Source organism: Polypterus senegalus, chromosome 8 (genome assembly GCF_016835505.1).
Source record: "Polypterus senegalus isolate Bchr_013 chromosome 8, ASM1683550v1, whole genome shotgun sequence".
NCBI classification, from domain to species: domain Eukaryota; kingdom Metazoa; phylum Chordata; class Cladistia; order Polypteriformes; family Polypteridae; genus Polypterus; species Polypterus senegalus.
Window position 1 is genome coordinate 58,536,194 of NC_053161.1, and position 18,583 is coordinate 58,554,776.

The following is an 18,583-nucleotide window of genomic DNA, read 5'->3' on the forward strand; positions in this document are numbered from 1 at the left end:
GGTTGGCGCATAGCGCAGGTGTGTTTGGTGGGCAAGCCAAGTGAGCAGGGGGCGAGTCTTTAAAAATATATTGTGTTTATTGATCGATGTTTAGTTTATGAGACTATGTGTATATACAATTGTGGGTACAATTTAAAATTGTATTATATACAGAATAACAGAATTACTGTCAATCAACCAGGGCATTAAAACATTTACACAAAAAGAAGCAAACATCAGCGATACAATAAGATTAAGAGAATAGGGCAAGGGTCAAAAATGAGAAAAAATGACAAAGTGGTGTCTTTAGCTTGTAGCCAAATGTGGAGAGAAACATTTTCCTGTTATAGCATCTTTCTGTAGTTAGCCAAACGCCAGTGGTAATTTATTTTTGTATAAAATTTTTGTCACAGGTAGTGCAGATCTCACATTACATGACTTCTAATCGTTGGGCAAGTCAGTTTTGCCGACTGCAGTTGCTGATCTCGTTGTTGGACCATATCAATTTACACAAGTGAAAAACACTGGTCATGTCACATTTAGCAAACGTCCATGCACAAGTTATGCTCATACAGTAACTTTTTCTGACAGCCAATAATGTGATCTTTAGGTATTTGCTCAAAGTTACAATGAGTTGTAGGCGGGAATTAAACTGCCTGACATTAGAACACATTGGCTAAGGTGGAGAAACTGCTGACAGACAGTAGGATTTTCGACCATAACACTTAATGAACAAAAAGAGAAAAAGGCAGACTTAGGTGAATAACAGCTGTTCAAAGTGTGTTAAAGTTAAGTAATGAAGATATATAATTCAGCTCAGTTTCAGTATGCCAGTTTGAATTTGATAACTTGAACTCCTTCGGCTCCATACAGGTGTCAGATGTGACCAATGTACTCCAGGCTACTATGGCAACCCTGATGTAACAGGAGGAGCATGTCAGCCATGTCAGTGTAACAACAACATTGACATGCTGGACCCAGACTCTTGTGACATACGCACAGGTTTGTGCCTGAAATGTCTCTACCACACAGAAGGAGAAAGCTGTGAACGTTGTATGCTTGGCTATTTCGGAGATGCAGTAAACCACAGTTGTAGAAGTAAGATTTTTTTGTTGTTTGTTTTCACTTTTCTTTTATTCTTTGCTTTTGTTTTGATCATTCTCATACTTATTAGGATTGCAATTTATCATTAATGATGTTACATTTGAAACTCAAGGTAAGGCAAGCCCCACAAGTCACCTTGCGTAGATACTTTGAATTAATGAAATTGCTAGTGCAAATGTAAAAACAAAAAATATAAAAAATAATTGTTGGTGTTTAAGACTGACTGGGTATGCTAGCACACTTTCACACAGCTTACAGACTATTCAGCAAAAGTGTGTCAAGAAACACTACTGGGGTTCCATTACACCAACAGAAATAAACCTGCATAATGCCGCAATATGAATGTGACCACAAAAGCAGAACTTTTCTTTCTTTGCAATTCTCTCCGTTTTTAGTCATTCTGGTGTGTGTTCAGAATATAGATATAGATGTATGTTATCTATTTATTTGATTTACTTAAAGAGCTTCTGTAAATAGCCAAATTTCTTCAAGGAACAAAAAAAATAAATAAAGTGCTTTCACACTCCTGATATTACCCAATTGTACAATATTTGGGTTTCTAGTGGTTTTTGTTGGAGGGCTCTCCTTTTACACATGAAGTACTGAACTGTGGTTGCATGTTTGTTAAACAGCCGAGATAATAGTGGGGGTTTGGTATCCCACTATGATCATCTTTCAGTTTAAGATACATAGAAACCAGAATTTTACTTCAACAAAAAAGAAGTTTGTCTTGTTATGGTCCCTTTCTAGCTTGTACTCTTCACTCTTTGCATCCCCAACAAGAATGAAAATCATCTATTGAGTAAAAAAAATGGCTTTCTGACAACTCTTGTTTAAAAAATAGACTAGTTTGACATACTCCATTAGATAAGATGAGCTGCCTGTAATAAATGACTACTGTTCAGGTTAATATATATCGTAAACATCCTGTTATCAACCCAAATATAATATTGGCCATATTACTACTTAAAAAATAGTAATTTATTTTCAGTAGACCACTTTCGCCTAGATATCTCTACAAAATTAAAACTGAGCGATTCTGCTTCTACTTTGGTATTCTCTTTGAGCCAAAGTCATGTATGGCTATTTGTGTCCCTCAATACTATAATAACAACATAAAGGAATCAATCGTTTTCACATTTTTGTTATTCAGTAATAATTCTTTAAGTACATGAAACAATGCACAAAGGGGGAAATTGTTGTGACATTAGTTCTAGTGGTTGCTCAATTATTCCAAGTACATGAACTTATCATTTGACAGCTCCTTTGTGTAAAACACCTTGTTTATTTTTAGCACAGGTTTCCATAATATATTTAAATAACTGTGTTAGAAGCAGAGAATTGTATTCTTGCTGGGCACTAATTATTTACATTTCAGGACTTTTTTCACAACTTTTTTTTTTACAACATGCCACATTGTTTTGTTAATTAAGCTTCACTGGTTCTTTTGTATAACCTTTTGTTTGAAGATCAGAAGTTGACTTCCTGCTGTTTTGTAAATCTTCTATGCATACAAAAAGACCTTATTTCCTACAAGTCATCATCTCCACAAAAAAGAGACAGGAAGGCACTGATGATCTATCATTCTGGGAGGACTTCTATTGATTCAGTTCTTCACAGAAGAAGCTATTGTGCCATCATGTTGGAATCCTGCAGCAAGAAGCTATACTCATGTGTAGTCAACCTTTAAATGATTGTGAATATTTCCTCTGAGTCTGTGCGTGTTGCCTTTCATTTTGAATAGACAGGATGTTATTTAATTTGGTCAGGGTCATAAAAAGAAGCATGCTATCAAAATGGCTATGTAACTTGACTTGGCAGTTTATTCTTGAGTCCTATGACCTTCAGTGTGAAGAACTACTATGCTTAATTATTCCTTGAAATGTGCTCTCCCTTAATGTTTTTTTTTACCAGTTTCTAAGAACATGATTCACTATTTAAACTTGATCATTCTGCTTAACCAGCTTTGTCAATGTTTTAGAAAATTCTGAAGACATGATATAATTATTTAACATAGCCTCTTTATTCATGAGTGGGACTCATCCTTATGTCCAAGGATGAACTTGGATGCTTTTACCTACACATCTCCATAAGTTTTAATCTTAGTCTTTTCTTGTACTGTCATATCGAGATTTTGACACAGTAGTGCTGATGCAGTCTCTGTAGTTCATATAAATGTATAGATTTTATGCTGTTATCTAATATTTAATTTAGACTTTGAATTGTTTTTGTGCATGACCTAGAGGATGAACAAGTAGCTTAATCTACATAGAAAGATGTCAACAGTGGTGTGAAAGTCTAAAAAAATTACATTATCTCAATGACACTGTTTTGGCCTGCTATCCCATCAACCCTCTTTAATAACTGAACCTTTCCATACTTTCATTTTAAGTATCTCTTGTTTAAGTAGTGTTCGTGTGTATTTCTGACAGTAAATAATGTTCAAGTTGGCCAGTCAACTTGTCCTTGGTTATTTAAATCCACTCTATATGTATTTTCTGTCTTTCCTTCCTCAACCCCTTTAAGCCTCTATAGCAGCTGCCACTTGCCCAAAGAGTTTTCTTATTTTACGCTCTGTCAATTCTAAGGATATCTAAAGTATTGAGATGGTATTATTTGACACTACCTACGTGTAACTATTTCATTTCTTTTCCCATTTTAGAGTGTGCATGTAATTATTTGGGCACAGCAAATGAAACATGTCCATCAAACAGCGAATGCCACTGTAACCGTGACAGCGGGCAGTGCCAATGCCTTCCAAATGTGATTGGTCAAAACTGCGATCAATGTGCACTGGATACCTGGAATCTGGCTAGTGGTGAAGGATGTGAATCTTGCAATTGCCATGAAACACATTCATTTAGCTCATCCTGCAATGAGGTACCATTCAGCCTTCTTTTAAAACATTTTGCTCTTTGATGACACAGTAACATGTCAATGGCTCTAAAATAAGTATCACGTAACAATAAAGTGTCAATCATAACTAATGCTTAGTTATCCAAAGGGACACAGTGGTGCTACCACGCTATCTCACAGCTTTAGTTGGCAGCATGTGCTGATAGCATGTTGCCACTCCCACCACACAATGAACCACCTGGATTGGGACCCAAGTGCAGCGGGCGACACCTCAGGACCACAATGGATCAGTGTGAGGTTTTTTATGGTGGCTGGAGTGCAAAATTCTGCCACCAACCAACTTCCAAGTTGGAAGATCTGCTTGCACGGCTGGATGCAGATTAATAAACTCCATTTGATTTCCCCCCACATCCTAAACACATGCGCGCTAGTGTAAATAACAGCTTCATACTGACCTCAATGTCCCTTACAATAGATAAGCATATCAATCAAGAGTAACTCCTGCTCTGTTTCCTAATATGATGAAGTAGATGCTCACCCCTGTGTTCCAGTATTGCTTTAAGCAGGTTCGGAAAATGGATGGAAAAATGTTAATGCCAATGAAAGATCCAGACATTAGCTAATAAATCAAGCTGTGTAAGCACTAGCACTCAGGAGCATAACATCCCAACCGCAGGTGTGAGAAACATGTTTCCTCCGCTTCTTAAAGGGCTGCATTTTGTCTTCCACAGTTCGACTTTAAAATACATCTCGTGCACTCGAAGTCGTTCTGCATGAGTACAAAATAAAATAAATTCAGAGCTAATTTCTTGATAAAATGCTGTAGACTTATACTTTTGTAGTGATGCTCATTTTAACATGAAAATAAATGAAACCTTCCTGGCACTGATTGATAAAGGGGTGCGTCCCGATGATCAAGTTGCTCACCTGTATAAACAGTTTGTTTGAGTTTTAACTAACAGAATGTATAGACCAGAATTTCTTCTTTTTCTACCTGGCGATGTTCTTCTTGGGGTGCCGGGCAGTCTGGCTGTGGCTTCACGCCGCCCTCTTTGCCAGAATGATGTCGCCTAGAGTTCGGCCGCGGCTTGACGTGACAGCCCCATAAGCTTAACCTAGTATGCAGTCGGAGCCGGAAACAGAAATGATTAGTTCATCTCTCGAGTCTTCGGGTTTGAATCGTTCGTTCATCACGTGACAGCCCCATAAGCTTAACCTATGCAGTCTGAGCCGGAAAGAGAATTGAACGAAATTACTCGAAAAATGATTCCGAAAAGATCCGAGTCAGTAAAATGATCCGAACTTCCCATCACTACGAACTGCCTGTTTGGTTCGTAGTGCACTACTGAAGTTCAGCGCTGTTTGGAATGTAGGCGCGCGCGCGAGCAGACGTCGTAGTTTAGTGCGTGTGCGTGCATGTGACGGTATTGCTGGAGTTTACTCCGGCATACAGCAGCAGTACTGGAAAGAGCCGCCGGAGTCAAGTAATTTAATTAGAGTAAGTGTGCTACAGATCTGAGTAACAGCTGATAATATTCAGTTGTACTCCCTGAACTGAACAGAGAGTGAGAGAGTTCCAGAAGTTAGTGATCAGGGCTGATGAGTCATATAGTTAAGATTGTTTTTGCACACTTTTGATTGCTTGTGCATGCAAGACTAAATATGTGGAACTCGTTTTTTTTTAATTATTTATTATGCATATTTTAAAAGGCAATAATTTAATAACATTTATTTTTGCACTTATGCATTGCTTTTAAGCACCTGGTACTTTTTAAATTATTTATTGCACAATAAATTCACTCATTTTTTGCAACAGCATCTCTGTTGTCTGCCTCCCTATTTGTCCAGCTGGTTCTACAGTCTGCAGCTTTGATTACCTGCCATGGTGATTAATGTTCCATCCATATTTAAGATCCATCTGTTTATTTTCTAACTTGCTTATCCAGTTAGGTGTGATGGGTGGGCAAGGCTATCACACACTCACAGACACACGGGGCTGATTTAGTTAGTACTTGACCCAACTTTTACATGTTTGTGATGTGAGAATTAAACATAAATTCCTAGAGGAAAGAAATGTTCGACACAGGTACAAATGTGCTACAAAGACTTAAGAATCCCAGATTGGGATTTAATCTTAGACTATGTGGTACCATCATAAAACCACTGAGACAATGTGCTACAATTAATATGAATCAAAATATAATTAAAAATTTCCAGAGATGTAGATTAAATATAACTGACAAACAGATTTTTGACGTACTGTAAATGGCTATAAATGCGAAACAATTCTGATCATGTCTAGTTAAGAATATATTGCTTGCTCATCATTATGCCTTTTTGTGAATTTGTAATTACCATAGTTATCTGTAGGGTCTTTTGAGGAAAATCAGAAATGTAAATGAGGCATAAGTTTAGTGGAAAAGAAATCATTAGGGCACTGCTATTCTTTATTATGGCTACAAAGCTTCTGTACTTGCAAAGATTTGGTCATGTTTGGTTTTCATTAATATTAATGGAAACATATTTTCTGCAGTTGACAGGTCAGTGTTCGTGCAAGCCAGGATTTGGAGGGCGGACATGCAGCAACTGTCAAGAGCTCTTCTGGGGTGACCCTGAAGTGGAGTGTAAAGGTAAAAATAGTACTTTTGTAAGTGTTACATTTGTTATTAGGATTATCTAGCATATGAATACAATACAGTTAGTTTGCTGTTATTTTTCATTGAGGTTGGCCACTCTGACTTTTTTTTTGGTATCTTCATGTTTCTTCAGTGGCTAAATAATTCTGTGCATTTATTATTGTATAAAAAAACATTTTAATTTTAACACTCTTAATTCAACAAAAACCTTTCATTTTCTTAATGAAATGGAATTCTGCATAATTCTATGTTTTTGTTACTTGAAAATAATTGTGATGTCTTCTCTTTACTGTTGTTTGTTTGCCTGTATTTAAGAAACATTTGTAAAGTGTTAATGCTATGCTTATGTATACAGTAATACACCCAAATGGTTCCTCTGCACCTATGCATTTCATGCAAATAAGTAAAAGAACAAGTGTAATAAGGTCAAGCTATGCATTATATGCATATACTTACAAGAGTGAAAAGTGTACAAAGATAAGTGCAGTAGATATCCTTGGTAAATGCACATATATACTATAACTGCACCAAGGAAATCTCTCCTGCTTTCCCCATATAACACACACAAATATTCTTCTCACCTTATGAATTTTTCTTTTCTATATTGTAGTTTCCCATTTTGTTTCCTCTGCTCACAGCTCTCAAGCTCACTGCTTTAAGTTAAGATTTGTTATTTCTCACTATTTAGTGTAATTCATGTCTGTGCTTTCCTGCACATTTATGCCTTTCAGCTTCAGTTTCAGTTAAAAGTGGCTTTTTGGGTAACCATTTTAGACTTCATCCTACGCCTTTTTCGTAACAAAGGAATTTTTCTAAGATCTCATAAGATCAGAAATATTTTGAGAACCTTACTGTAAAAAACCTCACACTGTTCCACTCCATTTGAACTAGTGTGGTGCTGAGGTGTCACCCATTGCCTGACTGCACTCGGGTCCTAATTTGGGATCCTGCGGTGGTTCATCGTGTGGTGGGTGCGGCAACACACTGTCTCAGTGTATGCCCCCAGCCTCTCCTACTCTCTCTTCCTATTTAACGTGAAATACTTTAATAGGGGATAAATATTCAAGGTATATCATTAAGGAAATGTCTGCTGGTTTGCCCATTGTGTACTTGATGCTGATACTCTGATTGATTCCTGAGTCTACACATAAGATCAGTAAAAAGGTGCTGTGCTGTGTATGTAACCCAAATTAAAATTTTCTTATATATAATAAGAATTTGTTTGAAGCTATATACCTCCCTCAGAACCCATGAATAATAGTAGCATGTAAAAATTCATTTGTCAAGATCCAAGAGGACACTGGAAAAAAGATCTCTCAATTAATATATCAGAAAAGGAGTGGAAAGTAGCAATGCAGAGAATTCACTCAAGCTCCATATGCGCAAAGCATACAATTATACAACTCAAAATTATATATCGAGCACATCTGTCTCGACTAAAACTCTCCAAAATGTTTCCAGGGCATGATCCAACCTGTGAACGTTGCAACCAAGTCCCAGCCTCACTAGGTCACATGTTCTGGTCCTGCACCAAATTAACATTATTCTGGACAAAAATTTTTAATTACCATTCAGACAGCCTTGGACTCACAATCCCTCCTAACCCATTAACAGCTGTGTTTGGGGTTCTTCCAGAGGGTCTTAAAGTGGAGAAAGACAAACAAATTGTGATTGCATTCACTACACTGTTGGCACGCAGACTTATTCTGATAAACTGGAAGAACCCAAACTCTCCTCTTCTAAGTCAGTGGGAAACTGATGTGTTATACTATTTAAAATTGGAAAAAATCAAATACTCAGTTAGAGGATCTGTGCAGACTTTTTTCAAAACATGGCAGGATCTAATCAGTAATATTTTGAAATGATTTTATAAAGCACAGAGAATTTGTTGATTTAGGTATTTTTAAAAGCCTTAAATTTTACACCGTTTGGCTTGCTCTCTCTCTCAAGGGTGGGGATCGATCTGTTCTTAGCATAATTCTTTTTTTTTTGTAAAAACGTGATTGCTATGTATTGATTGTAATAAAATTATTAAATAAAAAAAAAAAAAATTCATTTGTCCTACATTTTAATTAGATTACATTTTTCAGGTTATTTTTTGCTGTTTTTAGTTTAGCATTTTCTGAAAGTATTTCTGGTTGATGGTTAGTGCTTAGTACTGCTTGTGTGTTGTTTGCATATTCTTCCCATATCTATGTGTCTCTTTTCCTGTTTACTCTTGTTTTACCCTGTGTGGACGCGGCCCGGACACAGACAGGCGGACATGTTGTTTCTCACCACCACATATTTATTATTTACAATATATACACAAATATGGTCACTCAGACCCAGTTCATTAGTGCACAAACCCCAACTCTCAGTCCTGGCCACAAAATGCCTCTCTTCGGGCCGCCTCCACTCTCTCTTGCCTTGTCCGTCTTCCACCCGACTCTAGCCCTGAATGAAGGGAGACGGCCCCTTTTATACATGACCCGGATGAGCTCCAGGTGCTTCCGACACTCCCCCGTTGGCCACGCCTCAGCGTGGTGGAAGTGCTGGCTGTTCTCCCGGCAGCTCACCGGGTATCCTCCTTATTCTCCCCCCCAGCACTTCCTGGTGTGGCGGAAGTGCTGAGGTAACAGGTCCCCGAGGCATTGGGGCGCCTCCTGGTGGTGACCAGGGGCCCCTACAGGGTGGGGCTTCCATGCCCTCAACCCGTAGCCCCCAGAGCAACCAGGAAGGCGGCCCCCACGTGATCCAGGGTGGGCGCAGACCCACATCCGGTCTCTCACAGCGTCCCGGCCGGGTCGTTGCCCCTGGCATCCCTGACACCTGAAAAAAGGTATGTTCGAATATTTGAGCACCTGGAGTAGTTGTGTAAAAGGATGTTCCTTGAGATGGACTGTTTTCTTGTTTGCTTTGTGCTCAGTGAACATGGGATAGGCCCTCCTACCAGCCATGGCAATAAAAACTGGATTACGTGGGTTTAAAAAATGAAGGGGTGCCTTTTTGTTATGCTTTCCTTTATTGTTTAACTTTTTTGAACGTAACAAGAACTAGTTATTCAAAAGGCTTATTGTTAATCATAAAGAAGCCTTTAAGCAAGGAGCAACACATCAGGAATTGTTTTAAAAATAGTTGGTCACAGGCTGGGACTGTAGACTGCCTTTATATCCCAAAATAAGCTTTAACAATGCTCAACATGCCTCAGAAGAGTCATATTCAGGCATACACGAATAGAGAGGTACAGTTGAAAGATATTACTTACCAAATTGTGATAAACTTTGAAAAACAAACAAAGATAGAAAATACTTCAAAAGTAATTGCAATGAAGAGGGGAAAAAAAAATAACTTCAAAACTAACTTGTAAAAACAAAGCCCAACAGCACATGCGTAACACTAACTGAAACCTCTTGAACGTTGTGTGCTTTTACTTGAATCTTTAAGGTTTACATTTCCACACACATTTTCTTTAAGTGCAGAGTTGCAAAAAAATGCTGTCAGGCTGGATATCTCACCTTGAAAATTTCATGTACCTTTTATTGTCATTGTTGGTTAAAGAAGAACACCCCCCATTAATCATTTTAAACAGTAAATCTTCTTTTTATTCCTTCAACACAGGAATAAACCTTTAATTTAACTGTTCCATCTGTTTATCTGTGAAGGGTTTCTTCAGCCAAAATGTGTATAAACATGCTACACAAACTATGTGCCTACTTTATTTCTCTATAAATTTGGCATATTCAAGTCCATAGAATTGTGCCTTAAATTGATCTCCTATAAGACTCTGTGATGTGCATTTTAATACAATTTTTGGATTAACAGGGAACACTAAAATAAATGTTATGTCTTTAATCAAAAACATTTTTTACTGTAGTCTAGAGAAAACAAGTAGTATTAGATGAAAGGCAGAGAATTTATGGATTTTTCAAAAAATGAAAAGTGCAATCCTGACTGCATGTTGTTTTGAGAACAGCAACAAAAATCTTATGAATTTCAATTGAAAATCCATTACAGGTAATGCAGTACCCTCTTTAAACAGAGTATACAGTGATATAGCAAACATGTCCTTAAAAGTCTATGATTACCACAGTTTACTTAATAGGACTGTGTTAGTGGTAAATACATGATAATTTACAAAACCAATATAACTGTACTGTGGTTCACTCAAATGCTACAGTATTATATGGCCTTTTATATAGTACATATTTTTTTTTCCTGGTACACATACAACCTAATATTACATGAAAGTGCATAATTTATCATAAATTATATTTTTTATGAAAATAATATGGAATAATTTTGTGGTACAACAGTATCGACACTTGTATTACAATGCAGTGGCATATATACTGCTATTTTTATATGTATACATACTAGCGTTTTTAATAAGTGCCTTCTGAAGACAAATGAGCCTCAGTGTTCTAGTGATGACTGATGAAAGCAGGAATGTCTTTTAACTTGAATGAATAGACTCAGCTGAAAAAACTTCAAATAAAAATTTTTAGGTCTTTTCTCTGTTGCTAAAAGTGGTCATCAAGTTTCTTCTTTTAAATGTAAATCACTCATTAGTAAACATTTGAGATTTATCATTGCCGCTATGTGTCAACATATTTTCTTAGATGTAATCCAAGCCAAATTAGCTTTTGTTGAGACTGAATTTCTTTTTGTTTTAAAGCTGTGTTCATATATCAAAAAACTATGTTGAGGTTAGTCAAAAGTAAACATCTGGATACCTGTATAATGTAGTTAAGACAGTACATTTCCTAAGGCATTTTACTTTTGGGGTCTTTTGGATATGCTTGTTAAAAATCACTCATTGAAGTTATGTAGTTCACTTTTGTTCTTTTTTTTGTATTGTCAGCTAAACCACTTTGTGAATTGTCTTCACTGTAAAAGGTGCAAATAAAATAAAGACTAATTGGTTGCTTAGTTATGAATCTGATTCCAGCTTTTAATGATTATGTTGTTCTTAGGAAACAGAGACTCTGCCTTTTTGAATTTTGTGCTCTCAAAAAACACCCTCATAACTAATCGTGCAAGTTAATTGGGCAATTATGAAGTAACCTAGCATTAGTTAGGGATTGGCTAGTTAGTTTCTGCCTTCTGAATTACAATCAACCATCCAGATAATGGATATGATAGGGTCCATTAATGTTATAGGAGGTTGTTGCTTCTGACCAATGCATTCCACTGACTTATATTTACCCTTGCAGGGATAAGAACGCCATCTTTTTAATATGAAAACAGAGTTTGGATTGTTAGCAGTGGGTAGGCCTGTTTTTGCTTTTCAGATAATGTGATGTTTCTTGTGAATTAAAACCATATGGTGACTATTATTCGGGGGAATGTTGCCTTTTCCCGTAGCTGTCTGTATTTATGAAGAATGAAAGAGAGAGACAAAGAGAGAAAGATAGACAGAGAGAGTATAAAGCATTACTTTGATGGCAGCTACACAGAAACTTGTTACAGCCTAAAATATAGAAGATCTTCTTTGCTATTAAACAGAAGTCATTTGTCTTCCTTTCATTATTATCTAGTTCATTTTCTTCATTTGATTTATATTTTGTGAGGTCATAACTTGGATGACTATTTAAAGGCAAGTATTAGTCTAAAACCTTCTTCTCTAGTTTGTACTGTGTCTGCCTTCAGTCTGACCCATCAACAAAAGAATTAATAAACAAGCAAAAAAAAAGCTCCTTGCAGTTTTCTTTCAACCATTGTATCCTTAATAGAGCTACAGTATTTGAAATGTTAAAATTAAATTCAATCAGTGAATCGTTTTTATGTTTTTAGTGTGGATGAAAGGCATTTCATATGCAAGCTGCTGATTACAATGCAAAAAGTAGCAGGCCGTTAATATAGTATGGCGGTATGTCAGAATATTACAGAGGTACAAATCAGAATTCGCCGTTACAAATTGAAGCGATGATTTCAGTAAAAAGATAGAAGGGAATAAAAGTGAAAAAATAGTGAAATAAATCAGAGTAAACCTTATTATGGAAAAACCTTCTAAAATAAATTTGTGCATAGAGTTCAACAAGGTAGTGCAACTGGGTTCAGTTTTCAAATCTAGTGCTCCCATTAAAAATTAAGAATTGTTCCCACTATGTCGCTGAACACTAACGTTAGTATTCTACTCGCCCCATGTGTAAAGAGCAGCTGTCTTAGCCTGTTAAGCAAAAGGAGAACTCCCTTTGTGCAGGTGATTAATTTGGCTTCTGACTCTGAAAGATGTATTTCTCCAAAGAAGACAATTTGAGTTCTAATTCAGTATAAAACAGTATTAAATGAACTGTTGGTGGGAATTGTATAGTAAATCTTTTGAACAATGAGATGACCAGCCTCCAAAGCATTTAATAGGCTTATATGAGGTAACTACCATAGAGAGAGGTGACAGGAATTCTGGGCTTAGAATCCAAAGATTTTGTGGATAAGGATAAGAGTCTTAAAATTTATCATCCAAGTAAATAAACCCCATTGTCTGGACGAAGTCAGCATTCTTTTTTTCAGTTTATTTATTGTTTAAATTTCTATTAATTCTTTCAGAAATGTACATTGCAGAAGTTCATTACCACTATCACTTATGCAGATATTTATCCTCTAGATACTTATCTTAATCATTTCCTTCCAGTAAAAGAAAATTCAGGAAGTGCAGAATGGATGTAAGGTTAAATACAGAGTTTGGAAATGAATGGCCATATCAAAAAAGTGACATGTTTTCCAGCATAGTTTGTTTTTTTCTTTTAAGTACATCTTTTTGTTGTTTTTAATTTCATGTAATATTACATATGGCATTACAAAATGGAAGGTGGCACAGAATTCAGTCAGTTTAGCAAATTAGGTAGAACAGCAATTTAACAAAGGAAAATATATTAGCCTGATTACTTGGATGGGTGCAAAGGGTTCCGGCCAGGAAATTCCAAAATGGCATAAGAGTATGAGAGTCTATGGAAAATTCAAGGGCATTAAAATTTAATTAAAACCTGAGTCTAAAAAAAAGCTAAAACATTTATCCAAGTAGATATGCCACCAACTGCATCTCTGGCACGTTGAGTCTTATTCTGGCATCATTTTAAAAAGTCTGCTTGTACACAGGAGTACGGTGTATGGTTTTCTACTGTGTTCATTTACATGGAGCAAAATTGTAACAGTGTATTCTTTCAAGAGCAGCGGTGTTCTGATTATCTCAGATTGCTGGGGTCAGATATTTCTCATAGTGTAGGGTGAATTGTCTGGTAAGCAATGATCTGCTTTTGAGATTGCTGTTTTCTTTGTAGAGCAGCTTAATAGCAGTGTTTTTGCGGGAAAGAAAGGGCATAGTTTTGAAAATATAGGTACAGTATGCTACAGAGAATATGATCTGCAATAGATAAGTAATTTGTGGTTAGGTCAAGAGCTTAGCAATTTAAATCTCTTGTGGAAGTCTATACTTTGTGCTGGGACATGATTTAATGAGTCAAAGAGCATGTACTAAAACCCTACAATATTTGAGAAATATACACAGAAAGGCTATTTTCAGTGTTCACATGAAGGTCCATGTTTGACAAGTAATACCTGCCAGAGTGACACTGTGTTGTATATTATAGAATAGATTTTTCACATAGTATAGAATTTCATTGTTCTCTGAAGCTGACACTCAATTGAAAATAAACTAAACTCACAGCAACCTGTATTTTCACTGCCAATTCACTCATTTCCAGTCCTGTGACAAGTGGTTTAACACAAAATTCATCCATCCATCCATTATCCAGCCCGCTACATCCTAACTACAGGGTCACGGGGGTCTGCTGGAGCCAACACAGGGTGCAAGGCAGGAAACAAACCCCAGGCAGGGCGCCAGCCCACCGCAGGGCACACACACACACTAAACACAATTTAGGATCGCCAATCCACCTAACCTGCATGTCTTTGGACTGAGGGAGGAAACCCATGTAGACACGGGTAGAACATGCAAACTCCACGCAGGGAGGGCCCGGGAAGTGAACCCGGGTCTCCTAACTGCGAGGCAGCAGCGCTACCTACTGCACCACCGTGCCGCCTTAACACAAAATCCTATGTATATACAGTAATGATTCCAGGCTCGCGGCATTCAGAATGCAATAGAACATAAGAAATTTAACAAACAAGAGGAGACCATTTAGTCCAGCAGGCTCATTTTCTAAGCTAAGAGTTAAGCCGTCCCAATATCTCACCCAGATACTTCCTAAAGGTTGAGGAAGGTTCTCCTTCAACTACATGCCTCAGTAGTTTGTTCCAGATTCCCACAACTCTTTGAGTAAAGAAGTGCTTCCTGGCTTCTGGAATTGATTTTGCTATCTCCTCAGTGTCTGCCATTACTCCAGTTTTAGTATCATCTGTGAATTTGGCAAGTTTATTAACTATACTAAAATCTGTTTAATTAATATCTCTCTATTATAAAAAAAAAAAAAACTTGGGATGAGACATGATCTTTTGAAGAGAGATCTTTGAGAGACAGAGACAGAGAGACACTTTCACTTTCCGCGAGACGGGCAAGTCACATTATACTTACAAATTTTGGAAGCAAGTCCCGTGATACACATGCAGAGCAGGTTAGAGATAATGGAAGAAGGAAAATTCAAAAGCCTCAAGAAAATGAGAGTAAAGCTCACATAAGCGCAAACAAGTGGAAAATATCACTCGGTGAAATAATAGAACAGCGAAAAGAGATCGAAAAGTTTTTGAGGATGTCTGGGGGACAAGAGAGACAAGGCAGTGACTAATTAAAATGTTCAAAGCACCGCACCAAATGCAGATCACGCCGCACTGGAGCAGCAGCAATCCAGCAGCTAATCGTGCAAAGAGGAGGTAAAAAAAAAACAACTGTTATTTGATTCCCATTGTATAACTGTTCAGGAGGGGTTTCAGAGGAGCATCCACGTCTCCTTGGGGTGCTTTCAGCTCCCCTCTTCAAAACAGTGTGTAGCGCTTGGCTTGCTGGTGAGCAAAGCAAGCAGGGGGCTAAGCCCCCTAGTAAATCAAAAAAAGAAACAGTTCAAGGATAGACTCCTGAGGGACTCCATTAATGACCTCACTTCACATGGAGCATTCTTCTGTTATCTGTACTCTTTGTCGCGTCCCAGTTAACCAACTTGAGATCCAGTTTTACGGGTTACCTCTAATGCTATAGCTTTGAGTTTCATAATTAATCTTTGAAGTAGGACTGTATCAAAAGCTCTCTGAAAATCTAACTATATTATGTTGTATGCTTTGCTTTTTTCAAATATTGCAATTGTTTGTTCAAAAAATCTACAAGATTGGTTTGCCAAGATTTCCCCTCATATTTATTGTATTATATTCATATAGGAACTTTTCTCATTTATTTCATGTAAAAGTTTTCATAATTTTGCATGGTATAAAAATAAAGTATATTGGTGTGTAATTATCAGTATAAATTTTGTCCCCCTCCTTGATGATTGGAGCTACATTTTCAAATGCCAAATGAGTGTCCAAATGCCACCAGTGAGAAATTTGCTCAGTTGCTGCCCTTTACGTATGTCCTCAATCAGAGCTGCAAGATGTGAACTTTCACCAGAAAACGGCTGTCATAGCCAGTTGATCTAAAAGAGAAACAAACCCGCAGTGATTTAGCCTCTGCCTGTGAGGACATCTGTTTTTAACAGAAGATTTTCTCTATTTCAGCCTTTCTACACTTGCCTCCTTCACTAAACTGTTATCTTTTGCATACCTTGTAACTAACTGTAACCAAGCTCTGGTCTGTTGTCAGTGCCCACCTCAGCTTGTTCTCACCCTTGTACTGATAGCCCCCTGCCAATCAAGTGACTTAACTGGCTCAGAGACCATTATCTTCTGAACTGGTTCAGTCTCTGAATCATGGAAGGCTTGCACTTTGACTACTGTTATGATGTCTTCTTCTTAAACTTCTCAGTGGATGGCATCCCACTCTGACACCATTGTGAACATCTGTAAAATCATTTACTTTGGCACATTACATAAGAGTAGAGTTCTGCTAAATGATATATCAAGATGTCAGTAATTTACGGTATAAAACACTGTACCTACTGTAATTACAGAAGGCTTAATTAAGTGAAACATATTCCAGAAAGAACTGTAAGAGACATAACAAAAACATCAAGGAATAATTTTGAATCAAGAAGTAAACTTGATTGGCACCAACAACAATAATAAACATGTGAATAATACATTCCATGTCATGGCACAGCATTTAAAATTCTTACACAAGCAATTAGAAATAGTGGTTTTGGTTTGCCACAGAATTACAATACATATTAAAGTGTTTTTCTCATTCAGTCACTATTTATTCACAGTAATAAAAAACAGGTTTATACCACGGTTGAACAGAAATTTATAAAAAAGAGGAATTGGTATTTAAGTGAACCCAAATTAGACCAATTGCTGAGGTAAAAGAATAGTTTCATTCCAGTTGTTTTATGTTTGTATTAATGTTTTATAAGTTTGAGCTTCACTAATTTAAATTCTGTGTGACAGAAGTTGTTATGGCAATAAGTCATTTGCCTAAAAAGTTAGTTATTTGTTCATAATGCAATTATGTATCGCTATTGGTGTATCTCACAATGCAAATACAATGCAATATCAATTGTACAGGTATATTTCAATAACTGTGGCTGAACATGCAGTAGATTGAGCCGAAAGATACAGCAAGTATGTGCTCTCTGTCTCATTAGTTTTATTGCTAGTTAATGTTCTTTGTTGATGGTACACGTTCACTCAGTGGTTTGTGCTGTTGTTTTTCAAACTCTTTATTCAGTTTTACAAGTTTTCCACTTGTCCAAATCCAGTTTCTACCTCCATCTCAAACGTGTGCAGTTACACTGACTGGTAACTCTAAATTGACTCAATATGAATAAATGTGCAAGCCAATGGACTGGCATGTTGTCCATGGCTGCTTCATGCCTTATGTCCAGTTCTTCCCAAGCTCCACTTCATCCTGTAATGAACTAAGCAACCTCATAAAATATACAAATGTACTGTTATTTGGGGATGCAACTCAAAGCTGTGACCTGTCTCCATTTTGATGCTACAACTCCATGTTTTCAAGGTACTCATCTTTTTTTGAAATATTCATCCTTGAATGTACTAATAACATTAAATTCATGGGTGCTAGGTCTTATAGCAAAAGCAGCTGGTATAAAGTGGGAATTGGAATGGGGTGCCAGTGCACTGCACAAATCTAATTCAGTCACTTTTTAAGTATAGCCATTAGGCAACCAAACTTGAACAGAATGTGCAAATTCCACACAGATATTGTGTAGGCCTGTCTCGGGGAGTTGTGAGACGCAAGAGCTAACCTCTCTGCCTTTGTACAGCCCAACTACCAGTATGCCAAAAAAGATTTTTTTTCTCTTTTATACTAAACTTACTTTTTAGAGCAATGAAGTCCTGCCTTCATAGTTCATCTCTGGTAAGGTCCAGCTCTGTTGACTAAACACAAAGGAAACTTTATTTGTATTTCTTTTTCTGTTTTTCATTTGCCCAAATACTGTTAATTAACATCATTATGTGTTCTTTTCTTTTGCCTTAAAACAGCTTGTGACTGTGAACCAAATGGTATTGACACACCTCAGTGTGACCGCATCCATGGACACTGTTCTTGCAGGGAAGGCGTTGCTGGTGTCAGATGTGACAAGTGTGCAAGAGGCTATTCTGGAATATTTCCAGACTGTGTAAAGTGTCATCAGTGTTTTGCTGAGTGGGATGTCATCGTTGCTGACTTAACCAACAAGACTCACCACCTAGTGGAAAAAGTGAACTCTGTTAAAGCCAGTGGAGTTATAGGACCATACCAGGAGAAAGTGGATAAAATGGAGCAAAATTTAAATGACATCAGAAGCTTCTTAGCACAAAATCCTGCAGCACAACCACTAAGTGATATTGAAAGGCTATTGGAAGAGTCTCAGTAAGTAATTTGTTCATCATGCCCTAGGTGCCATTCGCATACCAGTTAGAAAAAGAAAAACCCAACAGTCCATCACTGTTTAGATTGCTTGTATGGAGTGATGCTTCCA

The 18,583-nt window shown here is 37.1% G+C and overlaps 1 protein-coding gene across 1 annotated transcript in view; it reads left to right on the forward strand.

Annotated features, from left to right (window-relative positions):
• lamb1a (laminin, beta 1a) overlaps window positions 1-18,583 on the forward strand; it is an 85,140-nt gene that overhangs the window by 49,053 nt on the left and 17,504 nt on the right. Inside the window, exons 21-24 of the mRNA XM_039761119.1 lie at window positions 853-1,077; window positions 3,746-3,963; window positions 6,473-6,569; window positions 18,105-18,474. Coding sequence (XP_039617053.1) covers window positions 853-1,077; window positions 3,746-3,963; window positions 6,473-6,569; window positions 18,105-18,474 — 910 coding nt within the window. The remainder of the gene's footprint in view (window positions 1-852; window positions 1,078-3,745; window positions 3,964-6,472; window positions 6,570-18,104; window positions 18,475-18,583) is intronic.